Source organism: Mustela lutreola, chromosome 4 (assembly GCF_030435805.1).
Source record: "Mustela lutreola isolate mMusLut2 chromosome 4, mMusLut2.pri, whole genome shotgun sequence".
In the NCBI taxonomy this organism is placed as follows: domain Eukaryota; kingdom Metazoa; phylum Chordata; class Mammalia; order Carnivora; family Mustelidae; genus Mustela; species Mustela lutreola.
The window spans coordinates 33,491,958-33,511,513 of record NC_081293.1 but is presented as its reverse complement, the minus strand read 5'-3'; the positions used below and the strand labels follow the sequence as shown (position 1 = coordinate 33,511,513).

General features: G+C 42.8%; 1 protein-coding gene across 4 annotated transcripts in view; it reads right to left on the bottom strand.

Moving 5' to 3' along the window:
- MYOF (myoferlin) overlaps nt 1–10,237 on the bottom strand; it is a 158,567-nt gene extending 148,330 nt beyond the window's left edge. For 2 of the 4 annotated variants that reach the window (XM_059169430.1, XM_059169432.1), the window contains exon 1: nt 10,015–10,237. In XM_059169430.1, the coding sequence (XP_059025413.1) occupies nt 10,015–10,102 (88 nt within the window). In that variant the 5' untranslated portion in view covers nt 10,103–10,237. The remainder of the gene's footprint in view (nt 1–10,014) is intronic. The other 2 variants (XM_059169433.1, XM_059169434.1) reach the window with 1 other exon arrangement.
- Between the last annotated feature and the right edge of the window lie 9,319 nt (nt 10,238–19,556).

Below are 19,556 nucleotides of genomic sequence, written 5' to 3'. Positions count from 1 at the left end.
TCCCAGAACCCTGCGATCATGACCTGAGCTGAAGGCAGAGGCTTTAAGCCACTGAGCCACCCAGGTGCCCCTAGACCACTGATGTTTTACTTTGCCACACGCAAAGAGAGCCAGACTTCAAGAGATGTGCAGAGTAAACACCTATTTTTTTAAGTTTATTGATTTTTTTCATAATCTCTACACCAATGTGGAGCTCAAACTCAGAATCCCAAGATCAAGAGTTGCACATTCTTCCAACTATGTCAGCCAGGTGCCCCCAGTAAACACCCATTTTTAGTTCAAGTACCTTAAATACATCATCTTGTTTGACTTTTACAACTTTTAGAAGTAGGTCTTATACCCACTTTTCAGCTGGGAAGACTGACATTCAGAGAAGTTCTTTGCCATTAATAAGACCAAAGCCCTCCTACAATGGTCAGAGGTTGGCTGGGGCTCCCTGGCCTTCTAGCTTCCTTTGTGGTGCAGCTTACTGGATCCCAAACAGCCTGTTTTGGAAACTCTGCAGTCTTAAGTACTCCAGATCAGTTCTGTAGTTTGCAGGCAGAGGGATCTGGTTCATATGGTCCCATCTGGTCCCTCTGGCCTGTGAGACTGTGACTGTCACCGGTGAGACTCCTGAACTCAGGACTGACTTCCGGAACTCAGGAAACCCCCACAAGTTTCTACCTGTCAATTTCATTTTTAGAAGCTAAGGAACGAATTGCTGAAACACAAGAGAAACGTTTGAGGATCTGTAAGCAGATGAACCAGAAAGTACAGACAGTTACCTCAACTGCACTCTAACCTTAAAACCCCCTCCAAATAGTCATCCCAATCCCTAATAAAAGGAGCCTCCCGTGCCACTGGAATTATTCCCATGATCTCCTTATTTGTATAGATGCAGCCTTGCCTGGGGGAGCCCAGACCAACCAGAAGGCCTGGCACTGCAGGGCACCAAGACTACTGCCCATCTGCCTTCAGCGTTGCTATGGCTCTTGGCATGACCTCGGCCTCACAGACATCACAGGGCCGGGGCCCCACTGCCAACAGGCCATCAGCCTCTCTCAGGCTGCTGCCGGGCTCCCCCCTCATCACAGAAGAGCTTGCCTTGCTGCTGACCATTGCTGCTGCCGACTACACTGTAGAGCGCCTCCCTCTGAGTTCTTGAGGTAAGCGTGAGTTGAAAATCCAAGTCAACCGAGAGCTGCTAAGAATCTACTATGTTCACATCCATTAGGATGTCCATTATGGAATTAAAACAAAACCAGAAAATAAGTGTTTGGTGAGGATGGGGAGAAATTGGAACCCTGTACACTGCTGGTGGGAACGTTAGTAAAATCATGCTGTCAGTATAGAAAACAATGTCGTGGTGGCTCAAAACCTTAAACACAGAATTACCGCATGACCCAGAGATTCCACGTTGGGCTTCATGCCCCCAAAGAACTGAGAAGAGGAACTCAAAACCAGTATTTGTACCCCCGTGTTCAGAGCTATCATACTCACAGTAGCCTAAAGGTGAGGCAACCCAAGTGCCCACTGATGGAGGAACAGATAAACAAAACGTGGCCTTACCAGGAGGAAATGTTCTGACACCTCCTACGACATGGAGGAACCCTGACGACCTTGGGCCCAGTGAAATAAGCCAGCCACGAACGGACAAATAGCGAATAATTTCTTTCAAATGAGGTACCCAGATAGTCAAGTTCACAGAGACAGAAAATAGAATGGTAGTTGCCAGGGGCTGGGGCTGGGGGTGGGGGTGGGGGAGTGGTGAGGAATTATTATTTAATGAGTACAGAGTTTCAGTTTGGGAAGACGAAAAAGTTCTGGGGACTAAAGATGATAGTACAAGGGCAGGAATGTACTTAATGCTACTAAACTGTATAGTTAAAAATGGTTACAATGGTAATGTTTATGCTATATTCAGTTAACTACAGTTAAAAGGACAGCAACAATAAAGAACCAATCACGTGCCTGGTCAAGAAGTTACAAGGCGCTCTGGCAGAATCAGACATTGGCTCTGTTTGCACACCTGTTTGCACACCACAGCTGCCAAGCATCCCATTTTTTCATCTAAGCCTGGGCCACCCCTCAGATGGCCCCCAGGGTTTGTATGCCCCGCCCCAGCAGTGGGAGAAGGAATGGGGACATAGAAAGCAGAGGAAACGAGTGTTTGCCACACAACTACAGACGGTCCCTGCCTTGGGATGGTACAACTTAATTTTTCAACTTTATGATGGTGCAAAAGCAATCTGCATTCAATGGAAATGTACTTTGAAGTATGAATGCGGATGTTTTCCTGGGCTAGCGCTCTGCTGTGTGATACCCCCACGGTGCTGCGGCAGGGGCAGGGAGAACAGCTGCCAATCACCCACACAATCACGAGGGCACACGACTGATACAGTCACAACCATTCTGCACCCAGACGGCCACTCTGTTTTTCACTTTCAGTACAGTATTCAATAAATTACACAAGGTATTCGATACCTGATTATAAAACAGGCCTTGTGGTAGATGATTTTTGTCCAGATGATGTAAGCTAATGTAAGTGTTCTAGGATGTTCCAAGGTGGGCTCGGCTACGCTATGATGTTCTGTAGGTGAGGTGTATTGAATGCATTTTTAACTTATGATGGGTTTATTGCAAAGTAACCCCATCATAAGTCAAGAAAGATCTGTGTTATGTGCCAGACACTATGATAGTGTTGTAAATATTTTATCATTGTTGATCCTTATAGTGTCCTTGTGAGGTACGTATCATTCTCCTCATTTTACAGAGGAAGAGATAATCGCTCAGAAATATAGTTAATCAAAAAAATTTAGTTCCTAATGACATACCCAAGAGTGAAACTTAGTCTGCCTAGTCCAAAGCTCATCGCTTTACATGTGTTGTGCTGATTACAAAAAGAAGGAGGCTCTTTTAGGGGATGGAGTGGGGTTGGACAGAGGATGGCAGAGCAGACAATGCCCCAGCTGGAGGAAGGTGGGCCAGGTACTTCAAGGCCCAGGCCAAAAAGCTCAGCTTGTGTAGTAGGGGCATCTGGGATACCTGTCTGGGGTGTCTGTGTCCCTTGGCATGGCTGATTAGACCAGGAGTGAACACCTGACCAAAACCGAGTCAACTGTGTCTTTCTCTCAAAGAAGAGACACCAAGGCTGTAGGAGACAGAGAATCTGGACCAAGTCACCTCCATAGTAACTCAAAGCCCCGTGCACAGGGCCAGTTGCAGAGAAGCAGGAGTAAGAGGCTCCATGAACGCAGCCACTGTGCAGAGAGAAAATGGATGTCATGCGCAGGGAGGAAGAGAGGCATGAGGTCCCACAGTCCTTGGGGGAGCGAGCGTGAACGCCACCCTGCTTGACACAATTCTGGCTCTTGTAAAGACCATCATTTCGATTCTGGGAGATTTCTCTTTAGCTTTGGGGGAAAAAGACAAAACTACATTTTATTTGAGCAAGCTTGCGGGTGTGTGTTCCTTGCATAAGCAGCTGTTGGCCATGACATCTTTTCTTTCAGGCAGGCCAACCCCGTAGGGAGAGAAGGACATTAGGTGAATGAACCCACAGCTCAGCTTTGTTAGCTTCCCATTGGCCTCTGGGAAAATAGTAAAATTCATCTTCCCTGTCACTTTCTATTTCTATGCCTTTCTTTTCTCTCTAGGTCCAGTGCTCATGCTGGCCTCCTGCGGAGCCGCCCCACCCAGACCTGTGCTCACGGGCAGGGTAAACACCTGAGCCTGGGAAGGGAAGGCAGAGTGAGTCCCACTTCACAGAAGAGTGTGAGGAAGGGTGGCCCCATGAGCCTGACCAGTGTGGTTTCGGTACTCATTTAATTCAGTCAGATTGCTTTCTCATTATCTTTTATGTTAGTTCCTTCCTTCTCATTCTGGCCCTGGGCTGAATGGCCTCAGCCCTGGGAAAGCATTCGCCCAACCCGTGCTTTAACTACCCTCTCTTGTACTCATGTGTCCTTCGCAATGCAGCCTAGCATTTCCCCACTGCGTTATAGTAAAACACAATCCCTAACCACACTGGATTACCCTCTGTCAACATCACCACACAAGCCCATGGCTCCTATGCCTTTCTGCGCTGTTCTGAAGCCTGGCATGTCTTCCTTCTCGTTACTTCTGTCCCGTTTCCTCAACCTTTAAGACCGAGTCAAGGGAGTCTTCCCCACAGTGGTTATTCCTCTTCTGTCTGCTCATACATTGTAATTCCATACGTTTGTTCTGGTCTGTAGCTCGTTCCTGCGTTCTAACAAGTTGATTTCCTAGACTTAGGAGACCAAAACATGTATATTTTTCTAGACTTACCCCTCACATACTGTCTGGTACTTGTAGATCTTCATAAAAGCAAATGTTTTCGAATAGGAAGAGAAGTTGAGGGGTTCCCATGTGCAATTTCACATGTATATTCACTTAATCCTCAAACAACCCTATCAGGTAAAGATGTTATTAAGAACACTGAAGCTGGTATCTTATGATCTCACTGATACAAGGAATATGAGAAACCAGACAGAGAATCATAGGGGAAGGGAGAGAAAAATGGGACAAGATGAAATCAGAGAGGAAGAGAAACCATAAGAAACTCCTAATCTCAGGAAACAAACTGAGGGTTGCTGGAGAGGAGGCAGGTGGGAGGGATAGGCTGGCTGGGTGATGGACACTCGGGAGGTATATGCTATGGTGAGGGCTGTGAATTGTGTAAGACTGAGGCATCACAGACCTGCAACCCTAAAACAAACAATACATTATCTGTTAATTCAAAAAAAACCAAAAAACAAAAAAACCACCAAAGCCAAAAATCTTAATTCATTTGCCCATGAACACACAGGAAGTAAAGGATGGGAAATGGGATTTTTATTCAGGCCTCTCTGGCTCCAAAGCCCAGGGCCTTTGCACCCTAATGCCCAATAGTCTTTGCAACTAATGCCCAATAGTCTTTGCAACCAAACACATAATGCTAAGTTAGCTGATAAAGCTGAAGGTGCCAGCTGTCCACACAGCTGTTTCTGAATGTTCAGAGCCACTCACAGCACACCCCTACTCAAAAGGACAGTTGTTCAACAGAAATTACACCAAGGATAGGCAATCACTGCCATGTCATGGCATATGCATTATGTATTACAGGCCAATGAACAGTTCATCTATGAATTCTCACCATAAAAACTCATCAACTTCACATTTTCCTTGCAGCATCAAGAATGCAAAAAGTACTATAACACCAATTTGCGCCTGGGTAACACGTGCTAGGAAATGATGATGCTCAGTGTTCAGGAATGTGCAGGGCACCTGGCTGGCTCAGTTAGAAGAGTATGTGACTCTTGATCTCAGGGTCATGAGTTTGAGCCCCACGTTGGGTATAGAGCTTACATAAATAAATAAGCCTTAAAAAAAAAAAAGGAATATGTGAAGTGAAGTGACCCTTTGCCAAGCTTCATCCACAAAGCACCTCAGGGAATATTAAGTTTAATTCTTCCTGAAAGAAGGGAGATTGGCAGACTTCTGATAGTCCCTTTCAGGACCAACAATCAATGACTTTATTGCACTAAGCTGTCTCAAATCTCCTGCCGGCTCTTGCTTTCGTGGCCAACATCTAAAATGTATATTCAACATCGGTGATATGCTAGGGGTTGCAGAGGATATAAAAATCTCTTTTCTTTCTGGAAGGGCAAAATCCCATGGGGATAGAGAAACTCAGCAGCAAACCCAAACCAGCAAATACCAGCAACTTTGGGCATGCCTTGAGGGCATGCCTTCAAGTAAGAGATGTTGTGGGAGAGGGGAAGAAAAACAAACCATTTAATCCGTTTTTTAAAAGGCATTGTGGTTTTGTAAATGACTGAAAGCCTGTAAAACCTGCCTTTAGGAAGTCTACCTCTGAGAGTTCCCATGCTTCATTCAATAAAGTGGGGCTACTTTCCTTAGGTGGTGATTTTCCAAGCTCCATACTCCCGGAAGTGAGGGAAATGACTCAGTAAATTAACACTTCTGCTTTCTTAAGTGTTTCTTAAACGCAGGACAGTAATTCTGTGGGAGCACCAGCATGGCAGAATTGTCAGTTGAGCCTGTGGGAATCTTCTGCACTAGTCCCATGGTTTATCTGGGTAAATCAAGTCACCATTTGGGCTGCTCCCCAGGTGCCTTCACAGATGACAGTGAATGAGACTTTCTCCCATCATACTTCATCATTCTTAAATGGAATTTCATAGCTTTTCTGCTTCTTTAAAAGGTTATTTTAAAAAATTTAACTGTAAATTTTCAAATAGCAAATTGCTTTTTGCTTAAAATAGTCAGAAAAGTCTCTATTGCATGTATCCCAGCCTTGGGGTTTCTCTACAGATCTAATCCACTTTGGATAAGCCATTAAAACTCCATTTTTCAATAGAGGAAAAAGAGAGGGTTCTCAGAGAGCTCAAGTGGTTTCATTAAGACTACGAAGTTGCTAAGCTTTTTAAAAGGAGGTCCTAGAAATATCTAGGATTTCACTCCAAAAACATGTCCAAATGAAATAACAGGTATCCAAAAAACAGTTAATAATGTGACAATTATTTGGTGACCACCGGAATAATAGCTACTTCACAAGGCAATGATCTACACAAGACCAGAACAGAAAATTCTGGCTAATGAAATGGACAATATCATAAGGAAAGAATGAGAAAAATGTATTGTTGCAACAATTACACACCTAGGAGCTAGATGTTTCATAGGAACACAATGTTGTCATGTTGTAAAAGCATAGCAATATTAAGGACTGCAAAAAAAATTTCCTCTCAGTCAATCTAATGCTAAGAGATTTGACACCAAAGCAAGAGATGAGCTAGAGGGAAAATGGAAATCTATGGCAACAACCAGCAAAACCATCTTTAAGAGAAAAAATTAAAACAAAACAAAACAGAAAACAGTGCCACGAAAACAAAAAAGATAATCTGTCCTTCAGAAATGCACACATTCACAAAGACTGCACTGTAAAAGCGTCCGTTACAGCAGGAACACGGCTAACAGGGAGTTGTTGCAACAACTTTCATGTCGATAACAGAAAGTGAAGAAGAATTCAAATCAAACTGTTCTGACTCATTATTCACAGGTAATAAGGGGGGACAGAAAGAAAGAATAGGAGGTATGTGCGGAGGATTTTTACTTTTGAGTCATATAATCCCTTCCGGATGGTTTGTTTTGTTTTTACCTTGTGTTATTTTCCTCTTAATAATGTCTTAAATATTATTTTAAAACAAGTTTTAAGCCTGTTATGTTGGGGGAATCATGAAGTCTTGGAGTTGAGAGAAGTCGCAGGCACCTCAGCCCAATTCAGCTTCACAGCCTGGCTGTCTGCATGGAACTCAAGAGAGGATGGCCTCCTCTGGCTTGCAGGTGCTCTGGCCTTAAGATTCAGAGTAGCTTCCAGAAGCTGGTGCACCCCAACAATGTGAAAAATCAAATAAGCTTCATGGTTTTCATTGTCTACTCCTGCACTGAGAAACATCCACGACATTCTCTCAACAGCGACTCTAGTAACTCCCAAATCCTCCTGGCTCCTACCAGGTCCTAAGAAGTTCAGTTGTCAACCTCAGGACAGGCTGGAACACAAATGATTGAGGTCAAGGCTAAACCATGTGGCTGGCAGTGCAGCTCATTCCCTACTACAGGGGAACTACAGTCTCATGGGGCCTCGGGGTCTATACAGTCATCACCCTTAACACCCATCACTGGGACAACCTTCCTACCATCTTGGAGTTGGAGGAGAATTGGTTTCTGCCCTGACCTTGCCATTTTATGTATTCAAGGTCAGCATTTTACATTTCAGTAAACACGGGGGCTTTCCTTGATCTTCCCTTAGGATCTTTTACCTGTTACTCTCCACCACCACCCCACCCCTGACACGCCACACTGTGACATGCATCCCCACTCCCTAGGATGGACATATCTTTGTAAGAAGCATCCTTAGTTGTGTCAGTCCTTAATGTTACTTATACCTAGTGTCAAAATCGGAGGCACACCTGGAAAGCGTTTGCCTTCGCCACTGTTTAAAACTACTGAAAGAGGTTGAGAGGAAGAAATGGGCCATTTCTGTTACTGTTATCAGCTCCAGTACTCCACATCTTGGTGAGAGCAATACATGCAACTATACAATGGCGGGATTTGACAACCAGAAGGAACCTCAGGGAGGTCAGTTCCCATCATTCCACAGCTCAGAAACTGGAGGCCTGGGTGGTAAATCTGGGTCATTTAGGAACTATCAGTCAGAGGCCGGGCCTTCCTACTCTGAGCTCAGAATTGTTTCTGCTGTCAGGTTGCTTGGATGAATGAATGACTGACTTCACCCTCCAGTTTGCACAACCAAAGGAGACTGGAAGAGAGACTCAAGTTTAAATAATCTAGTAAATATAACTGGAGAGACTACATTTGCCCAATTTAACTGACGTTTTCCATGTTCCACTGAGTGCTTATGTGGATAGCTTCAGGCATATTTTTAGTCAATTAAAAGTTCTGACCAATGCTGCATATACACTGAAGAAAAAATGTAAGCCATATTTCAGTCCAGTGTTAAATTCTAATTCTGCTATAATCTGTAGGACTTGCCCCAAATAATGAAATCACCAGGGTGAACCCAATATATTTTTACATGTCTTTACGTGTCAATGGTGAACATACAGACTTTTCATGTTATGTCCCTATTATGCAATCACTTCAAGGAAAAACAAAAGACTCAAAAGCAACTAATACATGCAAGGGAACATTGTTGTAACATGACTGTGTGATATTCACCAAACAGTTTTTCAAATCACGTTGTCTTTTAAGAATTGAACTTTCACCCTCTAATCTTTTTTTTTCTCTCTTTTTTTTTTTAACTAAACCACCATTGAACAGCTTTGGGTTTCATTTCTCTCATTTTCTTGCTCATTCTTACAGATAGGTTTGAGAAGAGAAATAGATAAAATAGACAAAAGAAAGGAGAAAGGCATAGATAAACCAGAAACTGGAAGGGAGAAGTAGTTGGTTCCTGGAGGAAGAGAGAAATGTTTGAGGTGTGGTCAGAGGCGTGGTCAGGAACCCTGTGCCCAGCAAGGCTCCTACTTTCTCCGTCTTTCCCTTGGGTTCTCATCCCTCCTGCCAAGAAGTGAGCTGGCAATCTTACCAGTGACCTTGGACAAACAGAAAATGATAAAGCTCCTAAACTCAGATGAGGCACATCACCCCGGCCCAAGCTGGGATCTCCAAGGCCTGCGAGCAAGCCATCACACTAGCCACTCCTGTCCCCCTCCACGGTGATCCAGTGTCATAAAAGAATAAACTTCTGGAATTACAGTAGGCCTTGTAAAGATGATCTAATCTAAACCCTCCTCATTGTTTTTACAGAAAAGAGAACTGACATCCAGAGAAATGAGGTCACTTGCCCCAGGTTATTCCAGCAAGACCCAAGTAGATGCCCAAACCACAGGCTTGCTTTGCTCTTTCCTCTGTGAGCAATTTAAAAGCTATGAACACACACTCTCCAAGTCTGGAGAGATGAAGAACAATGACAAGACGGCACAAAACAACATGAAAACAAACTAATGCGAAATAATAACTTCACCCCAGCTCCCAGAAGTCTGATGAGGAAGAGGCAGCAAGTGAGCTGTTCTATGGAGTAATGGTACCTGGAACAACGTATCTGCACTTTTCCCTCTGTGACCCATGTCTCAAAAGCAGAGACAATAAACATGCAACAAGACTGCCCAAACTTACATTGAACCAACACAGGCCTATCTGAGACTTAAAACTTAGGGATCAACAAATTTTTCCCTACACAGGCTTACAGAAATCACATCAGCAGAGTTAAAACATCCGGCCATTGGATGAGTCTCAAAATCCTGGGGGAAAATGAAATGCCGTCCGGGGAAACCGGTCCTCTCCCCTCACCTGCGCGCAGGTAACACAGGAGCAAAAGCCACGGAGGCTCTGCTTTATCAGTGGACTAAACGCAGAGTGTCAGAGTGTGACCCACGAGACTTCCCATTCCACAACAGGACCTGAGAAAAAGAAGAAAAGTTCCCTTACCCTTGAAAATCACAGACACAATAGGATCTGGTTTCCCAAATTTCGTTTTAGGGATATTGCTGGCAGATTCCACTATCACCCGAAGCATGGCTCTTCCTGGGCGGAAAGCAAGTTCCAGCGAACGGAGTTGAGCCGAGTCTGCGCTGGGGCGCCAGGCGCGCCGCTCCGCCGGGGGAGGCGGACCGGGTGGAGGAGGAGGGAGGGGGGAGAGAGGGCAGATCTCTCCAGTTCTCCAGTCCCGAGCGCAGGGGGAAAGGCAAGTGGGTGGATCTCTGATGGCTTGTGTACCAAACACTACGTGTAAACCGACACCCCAACTCCCGGGGCCCCCGCAGTTCCGCAGGCACCCGCTTAGGAATTGGGAAATGTGGAAGCGAAAAGGACCAAACCTCAACTAAAAAAAAAATATGTGCAACATATGAAACCGAGATGGGTTGGCGCTAATAAATGTGGCCGGGTCAGGGGACCTTCACGACGCTGCTGCCTTTTAACCAAAAATCGCGAAGCCGAATTGATTGGTTTGCCGCCACCCCTTTTCATTATTTTCTGAGCTTTTCATGGAGTTTTAAAACTTTCCTTTTTTTTTTTTTTTAATTTTATTTTTGCTGTTTCTTCTCTCATTCTGTTGGACACACCCACTCAGCAACCACTTGTGTTTAAAAAAAAAATTAGTTAAAGGATGCCCCCTGTTGGATGGAATAGGAATAACCGAGTTTATTGCAAGTAAACCCAATCTGGAGGCCTTAATATGGGTTTGCAAATTGGTGGATTGGGGGCTGTTTTTCCGCTTTACAAAAGGATTCAGCATGGGATTTCTTCAAATCCTTAAGAGATGACAGCTGGGCACTTAGGTTTTCCTGGTCCATCAAAAGATGCTGACAGTCTTCAATGGAAATGGAGAAGAGGCTCTCTACTTTTTCAGAGCTAAACCCCAGGAATGTCTTCACTTCCTCTGCTCAAGAAAAAACCAAAAAATCCAGTGACACTTGTTAAAGCACAGTAAGGCTCTATTCAAGGGAAAGATATAGGAACTACTATACATCTCAATAGATATAGGAACTACTACAATGAATTTTGTAGTGGAGGAGAAAGACAGGGCCCAATGGGGAGTCCAGCACGGTCAAGTGGGAATTCATAGCCAGCATTGGCCAGCAGATGCAAAGTTACCAGGATGCAACATTAGGGGGGAAAGGCAGTTTTGGCTAAACAAACCTAACAGGATTCTTGCTGAAGATAGATCAGGATGACCAGACATCAGAGGCGATCAGGGAGGATGAGAAACCCCATTAGATACCAAGAGTGATGAGATCCAGAGGGTGGGGGGTTCTGGTTAAACAGACTTTTACAAGGAAGGGCACAGATGGGCCCAGGGGGAAGGTTCAGAGGAGCCTGACTACAGTTTGGTCAAATAAACAATCTCTGTGCCCCTGACGGGGTGTTAGGCAGTGTGGCCTAATGAGTAAGATCCCCGGAGGATGCCTGGGGTTAGTGGCCAGCCAGACCTGAGTGTGGGTCCCTGCTTCACCACTTCTGAGCTATGTCACCTTACAAGTTTCTAACCACTGCCCCTCTTCTGCAGTTATCTAATCTGTGAGGTAAAGTTGAAGGTAAAGTTGTCATAAGATAAAGGTCTTAGAGTGGGGCCTGGGCACAGAGCACACAGTAAAGCACACACGTACACAGCCAGAGGATCATGCCGGCATGTGATTTCATAGCATCTCCTGTAATGCAAGTTGGCTTTAAATCAAGATCTCACTGTATTTCAGAAGCAAATGCTAAAAACTTAGGGCAAAGGAGCACAGGGTTTCCTTCTACTTTTGAACATGCACCCAAAAAGACCATTTGTAAGCAAACACTTCAAGTACATTGAAAAAGCTTGGTTCATCTACAGGAATTCTGTCTCGGTGAGCTTCTCAACTGCTTATATAAACAACCAAGAACAATGCTATATACATTATTGACAGACTTTTTAGACAAAATATAGACACAGAGACTAAATAATCTATATTTTTGGTGGAATATAAGCAAAATTATGTTTATTTTGTTTGACTGGTTTTTATTTCTCCTTTTCATGGTGAAATGTATTGCAGAAAATTCATAGACCATAAATGTGACCATTTAACAAACGAACATCTAGGTCAGGATCAAGAACATTGCCAGCCCTCCAAAAGCCCCTTGTTTATCCCATATGTCATATCCACCTCTTTTCCCCCAGAGATAACCACTATCTTGGTTTTTATGGCGATAATTTCTGTTCTTTTCTTTATAGTGTTTACCCCTTTGATTGTGACCTGTATGTGATAATATGAATTATATGTTACAAACTTTGTATACAAACAGATACAAGCGTATGTATATAATACACACATATCTGTATTCATACAGAATGTATTCTTTGCTATATTATGACCTCTGTAGAAATGGAATCATATAATATGAACTGTTTTGTTCAGCTTCTTTTTTTCAACGTTACATTTTTAGATCCATCTGTGTATCTACTTTGTTTACTCTTTGCTATCTGCATTTTATTAATCCACTCTACTTTTGATGGACACTGGGTTATCCAGAGTTTGGGGCTATTACAAAGGACACGTGTAATAGCTTGTGTGAACACACTTGTACATATTTCCTGCTACAAATGTGCATTTTTTAGGATCTAACCTATGAGTGGAATTGTTGTGTCTAAGGGAGTATGCATTTCTACAGTACTAGTGGGTAATTCAAAAGTTATTTGCCCTGGATCTAACATTTAGAATCTAACCTATGAGTGGAATTGTTGTATCTAAGGGCACATGTATTTCTACAGAATTAGGGGGTAATTTAAAAATTGTTCGCCTTGGTGGTTGTACTATTTAAAGTTTCATCAGCAGCGTGTGAGAATTCCTGCTCATATAGGTGGCTGTCTTGGATTTTTCCATGTTTGCCCATCTGGTGAGCATATAAATAGTATTTCACTGGAGTTTTAAGTTGCATTTTTCAGGTTACTAATGAGGATGGATACCTTTTCATATTGACCTGTCCTAATTTGTGAAGGGCTTGTTCAAATCTTTTGCCGATTTTCCTATCGAATTCACTGTGTTTTTCTTACAAGTTTGCAGGAGCTGTTTATGTACTTAATACTAGTCCTTTGTGGGTTGTAATTTTAATACAATTGAATATTGTATTTAATACAATTTAATACAATTGAATATATCAATAATTTATTTATGACTCATATTTTTAATATTAATAAATCCTTTCCTACCCTGGGATCATGAAGACATTCTTCAATATTATCTGCTGGAAGCATTCTGTTTCATCTTGCACATTTTTAAAAAAAGATTTGTTTGTTTATTTTGAGATAGAGATGGAGAGGAGGGGAGGGACAAAGGGAAAGAGATACTCCTTAAGCAGACTCTGCCGTGAGCACAGAGCCCAGTCTCATCACCCTGAGATCACAACCTGAGCCAAAACAAAGAGTTGGACACTTAATGGACTGCACCCCCCCCCCGGGCGCCCCTCAATGTGCACATTTAGATTTATATTCCACTTGTAACTGATTCTGTGTCATGTTCAAGGTCTGAGGTCACATTTCATTTATCATTTATTGAAAAGTTTGTCCTTTCTCCAAGTGTAGGTCATATATGAGATATATAGATGTGTATGGGTCTGTTGCTATGTTTTGGAGGACTGGGGGGGTGGTCTATGCTGGGGCTTCAGTGGAGAATAAGCCCAAGTTCTGACCTGACTGAGCTCCACAGCTACTGGGCACCACATGCCAGGTCTCACATGTCTATCATTTACTGCTTTTGGCAGAGAAAAAGAAATAAAGGGAGGAGAGTCTTAGCGAAAAATCTAGATGTGAGGAGCAAAGTAATAGGATTGGAAAGAGAGGTTAGTGGAAGAGAAATGAAGATAAATTCATAATATCCTATTCCAATTCCAGTTTTGCGGAATCTTAGGTATTACCTAACAGCAATTTTCAAACTGGCATGAGCAGAGGGGGTCCATTGTTAAGATCTCTTTCCTGAAATACTTCTTTAAGAATTATTTCAGTTGATAACTAAAACGATTTTTAGAACAAAAATACTAGTTTTGGTAGTTTAATTGTAGGGTTTTGCATAGCAGTAGATATCACTTTTAAATAAATTAATATATAGTATATTTAAATTTTGTTTCTTTAAAAGAGCACTTGGCAGTGGGTAAGTCTACATGGGGGGCAGGAGGGAACAAGGTATTTTATAACACTTGGCACCATTATATTGTCATTATGAGGCAGCTGAGGAGCTAAACACAAAATAGGAATGAATCCAAACTTCTCCAACTCACTATGAACATATGCTAAAAAAAACCTGGGTGGGGGGCAGGGAAGACCAGGGAAAAGTGGAATCATTTTAAGCCTTGCGCTTACTTTTATGTAAAACAATTCCTCATCAAAATGCTTGATAGATGAATGCTCCCAATCACCATTCAGTAGGAATCTCCATTCATTCATGGACATGTGCCTTTTTCATTTAACAGCTCATGGAAGTCTATTTGGTGCCAAGCACAATACTAACTACAAAGATGAATTCAAGTCCTCTCTGCAAGAAGCTCACAGATAATTATAGCCCTTTCAGGTGTGTGCAGTGATGAGACTGAGAAGACAGGTGTCTAACAGGACCAGCGAGGGCCAGCAGGATAGGCTCCTGGAGGAGGTGACAGCTGGACTGAGTGCAGATCTTAACTTAGAATGCGGTTACATCTCAATAAATCCATCCTAAGTTGAAAGTACCCTAAGTTGATATTTATATTTAATGCATTAAATATAATAAATGAATGTAATATACCTAGCCTGCCAGACATCATAACTTAACCTAGCCCACCTTAAACATGCACCTTAAACACTTACATGAGCCTATAGTTGGGCAAAATCATTTAACACAAAGTGTTGGCTATCTCATGAAGTTTACTGGATATAGTACTGCAGGTGAAAAATCGAATGGTTATATGGGAGCAGAATGGTTTTAAGTTGTATGGGTTGCTGGCCCTTATGATATAGTGTGGCTGACTGGGAGCTGCAGCTTGCTACAGCTGCTCAGCATCATGAAAGACGACGGTACCAGATAGCACCAGCCTGGGGAAAGATCACAATTTGAAATATGGTTTTTACTGAATGCATATCGCTTTTGCACTACTGTAAAGTCAAAAAATTATTAAGTTGGGGATGTGCGTATTATGGTTGAATTGACATATGTAGGAAACAATTAATTCTGAAACAGAATTAAATAAATACACATGGTGAGCATTAGAAACTTCAAGCCATTCGATGTGGGCAGAACATCATGTGTGAGCTGAAACAGTTGAGCAGTGAGCCTAAGCAGGTGTGTGGGGGGGGTGGCACCTGCCCAGAGACACTTGTTTGCTTTGTTAATAACAACTAACATCTAATGACTGCTTGCTATGTGCCAGATGCTACCCTAAGCATTTTATTTTTTCTCATTCAATCTTTCCACTGCCCTATGCTATGAGGTAAGTATGATTTTATCATCCCCATTTTACAGATGAGGAAACTGAGGACTGGTTTGGTTAAGCAGTGCACATGTTCTCACAGTGAGCCACCAGATCTAGTGATTAGCCTAGCCTGCTTCTAGACTCCACGCTCTTCCCTCCATGCCTCAGTGGGGACTTGACTAGAGATGCATTCTTCAGCAGGGAAGCAAAATGATTGAATTATATACCAATACTCTGAATACAAATGAAACATTTTAACAACACCACAGACTAAAAATTAATTGAAAAGGAGCTGAAACAAGCAGAGCAGTCAGTGCCCAAGGAGCTGCTCTCTTCAAACAGAATGCACCAGGAACTGAGAACCATCTCTCCTAAATGAGATTAGTCAGCAGGCACAATCTGCCCAACCTGGCCCGGAAATTGTTTTCAAACGTGTTACTTACTGATAGGGCCGCTTTGATCTCAGCTAAATGCTAACAGTGTCTCCCTATTTACCGATTTAGATTGCAGCCCTTCCTGGCTGACTGTGCGTGAACTATTCTAACCCAGGAAAGAGCAGTGGGGTTAACCCTGAGAAGGTGCTGGGCTCTAAAATGATGCTTTTTGTGCCTGTTAATGAATACTGATTACCAAAAGGAGGAGAGTAAAGCATTTGTCTGTTTCTCCGCAGTAGTCTAGGACAGAGGATGCCCAGATCAGTTCGTTCATTCATTCACTGGGCAAATATTAACTTCCTAATTTGTTCAAGCACCATGATGGTAGGTGTGGAGGATATGGTGGTGAGGGAAATCAGACAAATTCCTCAAGCAGTTTGCAGTCTAGTGAAGGAAAAGGACACCAGTCAAAGAATCACTAACAGGGGCACCTGGGTGGCTAACTTGGTTAAGCAGGTGCCTTCACCTCAGGTCATGATCCCAGAGTCCAGGGATCAAGCTCAGCATGGGGGCTCCCTGCTCAGCGGGGAGTCTACTTCTCCCTCCTCCTCAGCCTGGTTGTGCTTTCTCTCTCTCCCTGTCAAATAAATACATAAAATCTTAAAAAAATAAAAATTCCTTAAAAATTATCCATAAGAAGTGTGCAAATATAACTATAGTGAATGCTTTGAAGAAGTAGGGTGTAAAGGGAGAAGTAGGGTGTAAAGCGAAGAAATTCCCCTGCTCTAGGAAGCAGGAAAGCATTCCCTGAGGCTGTGAGGATTGAGCAGATATCTGAAAGGGAAAAGAGATAATAGTGGGAGCACAAGATTCGAGAACATCCCTGTGGCAAGAAGAATGCTGCCTGGTCAAGGAATCAAAGGTGTCTAGAGCGGCTGGTTTGAGACCAGACTGGGAAGGTCAGCCTAGCCCTGCTAAGCCTGACAGAAAAAATCAGGGATTTGCTATTTTACGCCAAGAACAAAGGTGGGTCAATAAAATGTTTTCAGTGTTTCTTGGGGAATATGTGCCATGATTAGATCTGCATTATTCCAGAAAAACCCCTACTGAAGGGAAATTGGATTGGAAGGAGATAAGAGTTTATTTAGTCCTTCTCTTCCTACATTTAAAGAACATTTATTGTATGTATACTGATGCTGTCCAATAGGAATATAACCAAAGCCACATTTATCATTTTGAATTTTCTAGAAGTCACAGTAAAGAAAGTAAATAAGAGTCCTAGCGAGATTAATTTTAGTATATTTTATTTTGCCCAATATATCTATAATATTACCATCTCAGCATGTAGCAATATAAAAGAAGTACTAGTGAAGTATTTACTTTTTTTTCATACTTAGTCTTTGAAATCTGCTGTGTATTTCACACAGCTCAACTCAGAAACAAAATTTTCAATAGACATACATCTGTATTTCAATTTAATAAAATTACTTAAAAAGTTTGCATAGCCAAGTTGTTCCAAACATATTTAAAAGCTTAATAACTGAATCAACTACCAGTTTTTAAATTAAAATTGAGTAATATTAAAAATTTAGTTCCACCATCACAGCTGCCACATTTCAAACACTCAACAGCCATATATGGCTAGTGCTACATATTGGACAGAGCAGAGGGAAATTTTCCATCACTGCAGAAAGCTTTATTGGCAAACACAGATGTATCTGCTGATGAGGCCCTGGGCACTCATCAGCATCCTTTTGGAAGTCCTAATCTTTCAAAAGTGTTGACCATATTCATCTAGAACTCCACTATTTCATTTTATGAGAGCTGAACACATTCAGCAGGCTTTTGGTAGTGTTTTTTGTTTCTCAGGAAGATTTTCCTACTGGGAGGAAAATGAACTAATCTGTTGAACTAAAGATCCAGTCTGCTTGGCTGTTCATTTCTTTTTGAATCCTTGCCCTAGGATCCCTCCGAGTAAACCAAGTAAGCCAAGTAAGCAGAGTCAACATCAAAGTGCTAGCACTTTTGTGAGGCCTTATGCAAACTACAGCTCCTCACACTTCATGCCTGGCAGCACCTATCTGCAAAGAGCAAACATTGATTTTTCAGGTCTCATAATGATAATTACAAAATTTAACAAACCACAGGACCAGTGAGCTTCCTACGGGCTCTTGTTCCTCAGGGGTCCCCAGTCACACGGGGAGTTCCCACCAGAAGAGAGGGACCTGGGAGCAGATGTGTCATTGAGGTGTCTGGCTCAGTAGGCCCAGGCACCAGGGCCCCAGCTGCTGGTCTGATCTGCCAGGTGTCCGCCCTCTTCACATAGTAACCCCCCACCCCTGGCTCTCCCTCTTCTTTACTCCCCAGTTGGCTCAAAACTGAGCAGGGTGATTTCTTTCTCTGTCACTCTAAGAATTATTGCAAATTTCTATGGAAACTAATTTTGCCCTTGCTCTCAACTGTGGGCAATGCATAACATTCACACCCACCTTTGTCTTTTGCCACGACTTCCTCCCACCCCAATCCCATCTGATACTTTATCACAACAGATGTGAAAAAGCCCAATTCTATTCACTTTTCCATCAGAAATGTGAGCTCCTTGGAAACAGGAACCAAACGTTATCTTCTTGTGTTTAAAAAAAAAAATCTTTAAAATTCTCTACCCAGCTTCTCATCCATTTTACTTAGTTACATGAGTGATTGTTGCTTTTTCTTCTTTTTTTTTTTTCTTTTAAAGATTTTATTTATTTATTTGACAGACAGAGAGAGGGAAGCAGGCTCCCTGCTGAGCAGAGAGCCCAATGCGGGGCTTGATCCCAGGACTCTGGGATCATGACCTGAACCAAAGGCAGAGGCTTTAACCCACTGAGCCACCCAGGCGCCCCTGATTGTTGCTTCTTGTGTAATAATGCCTAATTATTGAGCATTAAATGGCAAGTTGAGCATTAAATGGCAAGCCCTTTACACAGATTCTCCCATTTAATTCTTATATCCATTCTATAGGGTAGATATTATTTTCACTGTTTTACAGATTAGGAAACCGAGGCTCTGGGAGATTAAATAACATTTAAAATCACACATCTATCCAGTGAGAGGCAGTCAGGAACTAAAAGCAATTCTGATCTCGTGTTTACTGCTATGTGACACTGCTTTCCTAGGACGTTTTGCTACTGTATCCTTTTATTAAGTTTCTGGTGAGTTTACACTTGGTCTAAGAGAGAAAGGTTAGGCTCTGTCAAACACTCTCTGTGCCTCTTCCTTTTAGCAATAAGGCCCCTAAAGAGGCTAAGCAAGACCCAGACTTGACCAACAGATATCAGGCCAGACGACAGCAATCTGGAACAAACGCCTGCCTCCTCTCCTCTAGGGCTCGTAATCTCTGAGCTCAGTCTGGGGGTGCTTATCAGTTCTCCTACCTGCTACACTCCCTAGTACTCCACCCCTGACTTTTGGCAGGAGAAAGGTTCAGCCCAATGGGAAGACAGGCTGTCCGCCCTTAGGGAATGCAGTTCTCTCATGCTATAACGGGCAAAACTGGTACCTAGAAGGGCAAATGATGCTCAAGGATACAGAACGAGTTAGTCGCAGTTCAGTTACTGGGTTTCGCTCACTGAGCACAGTAATGTGCTTCATCCCCAAAGCAGACAAACGCAAACCAGCTCCTCAGAAGGGAACACCGAGCCTTAGGTCGGAGTC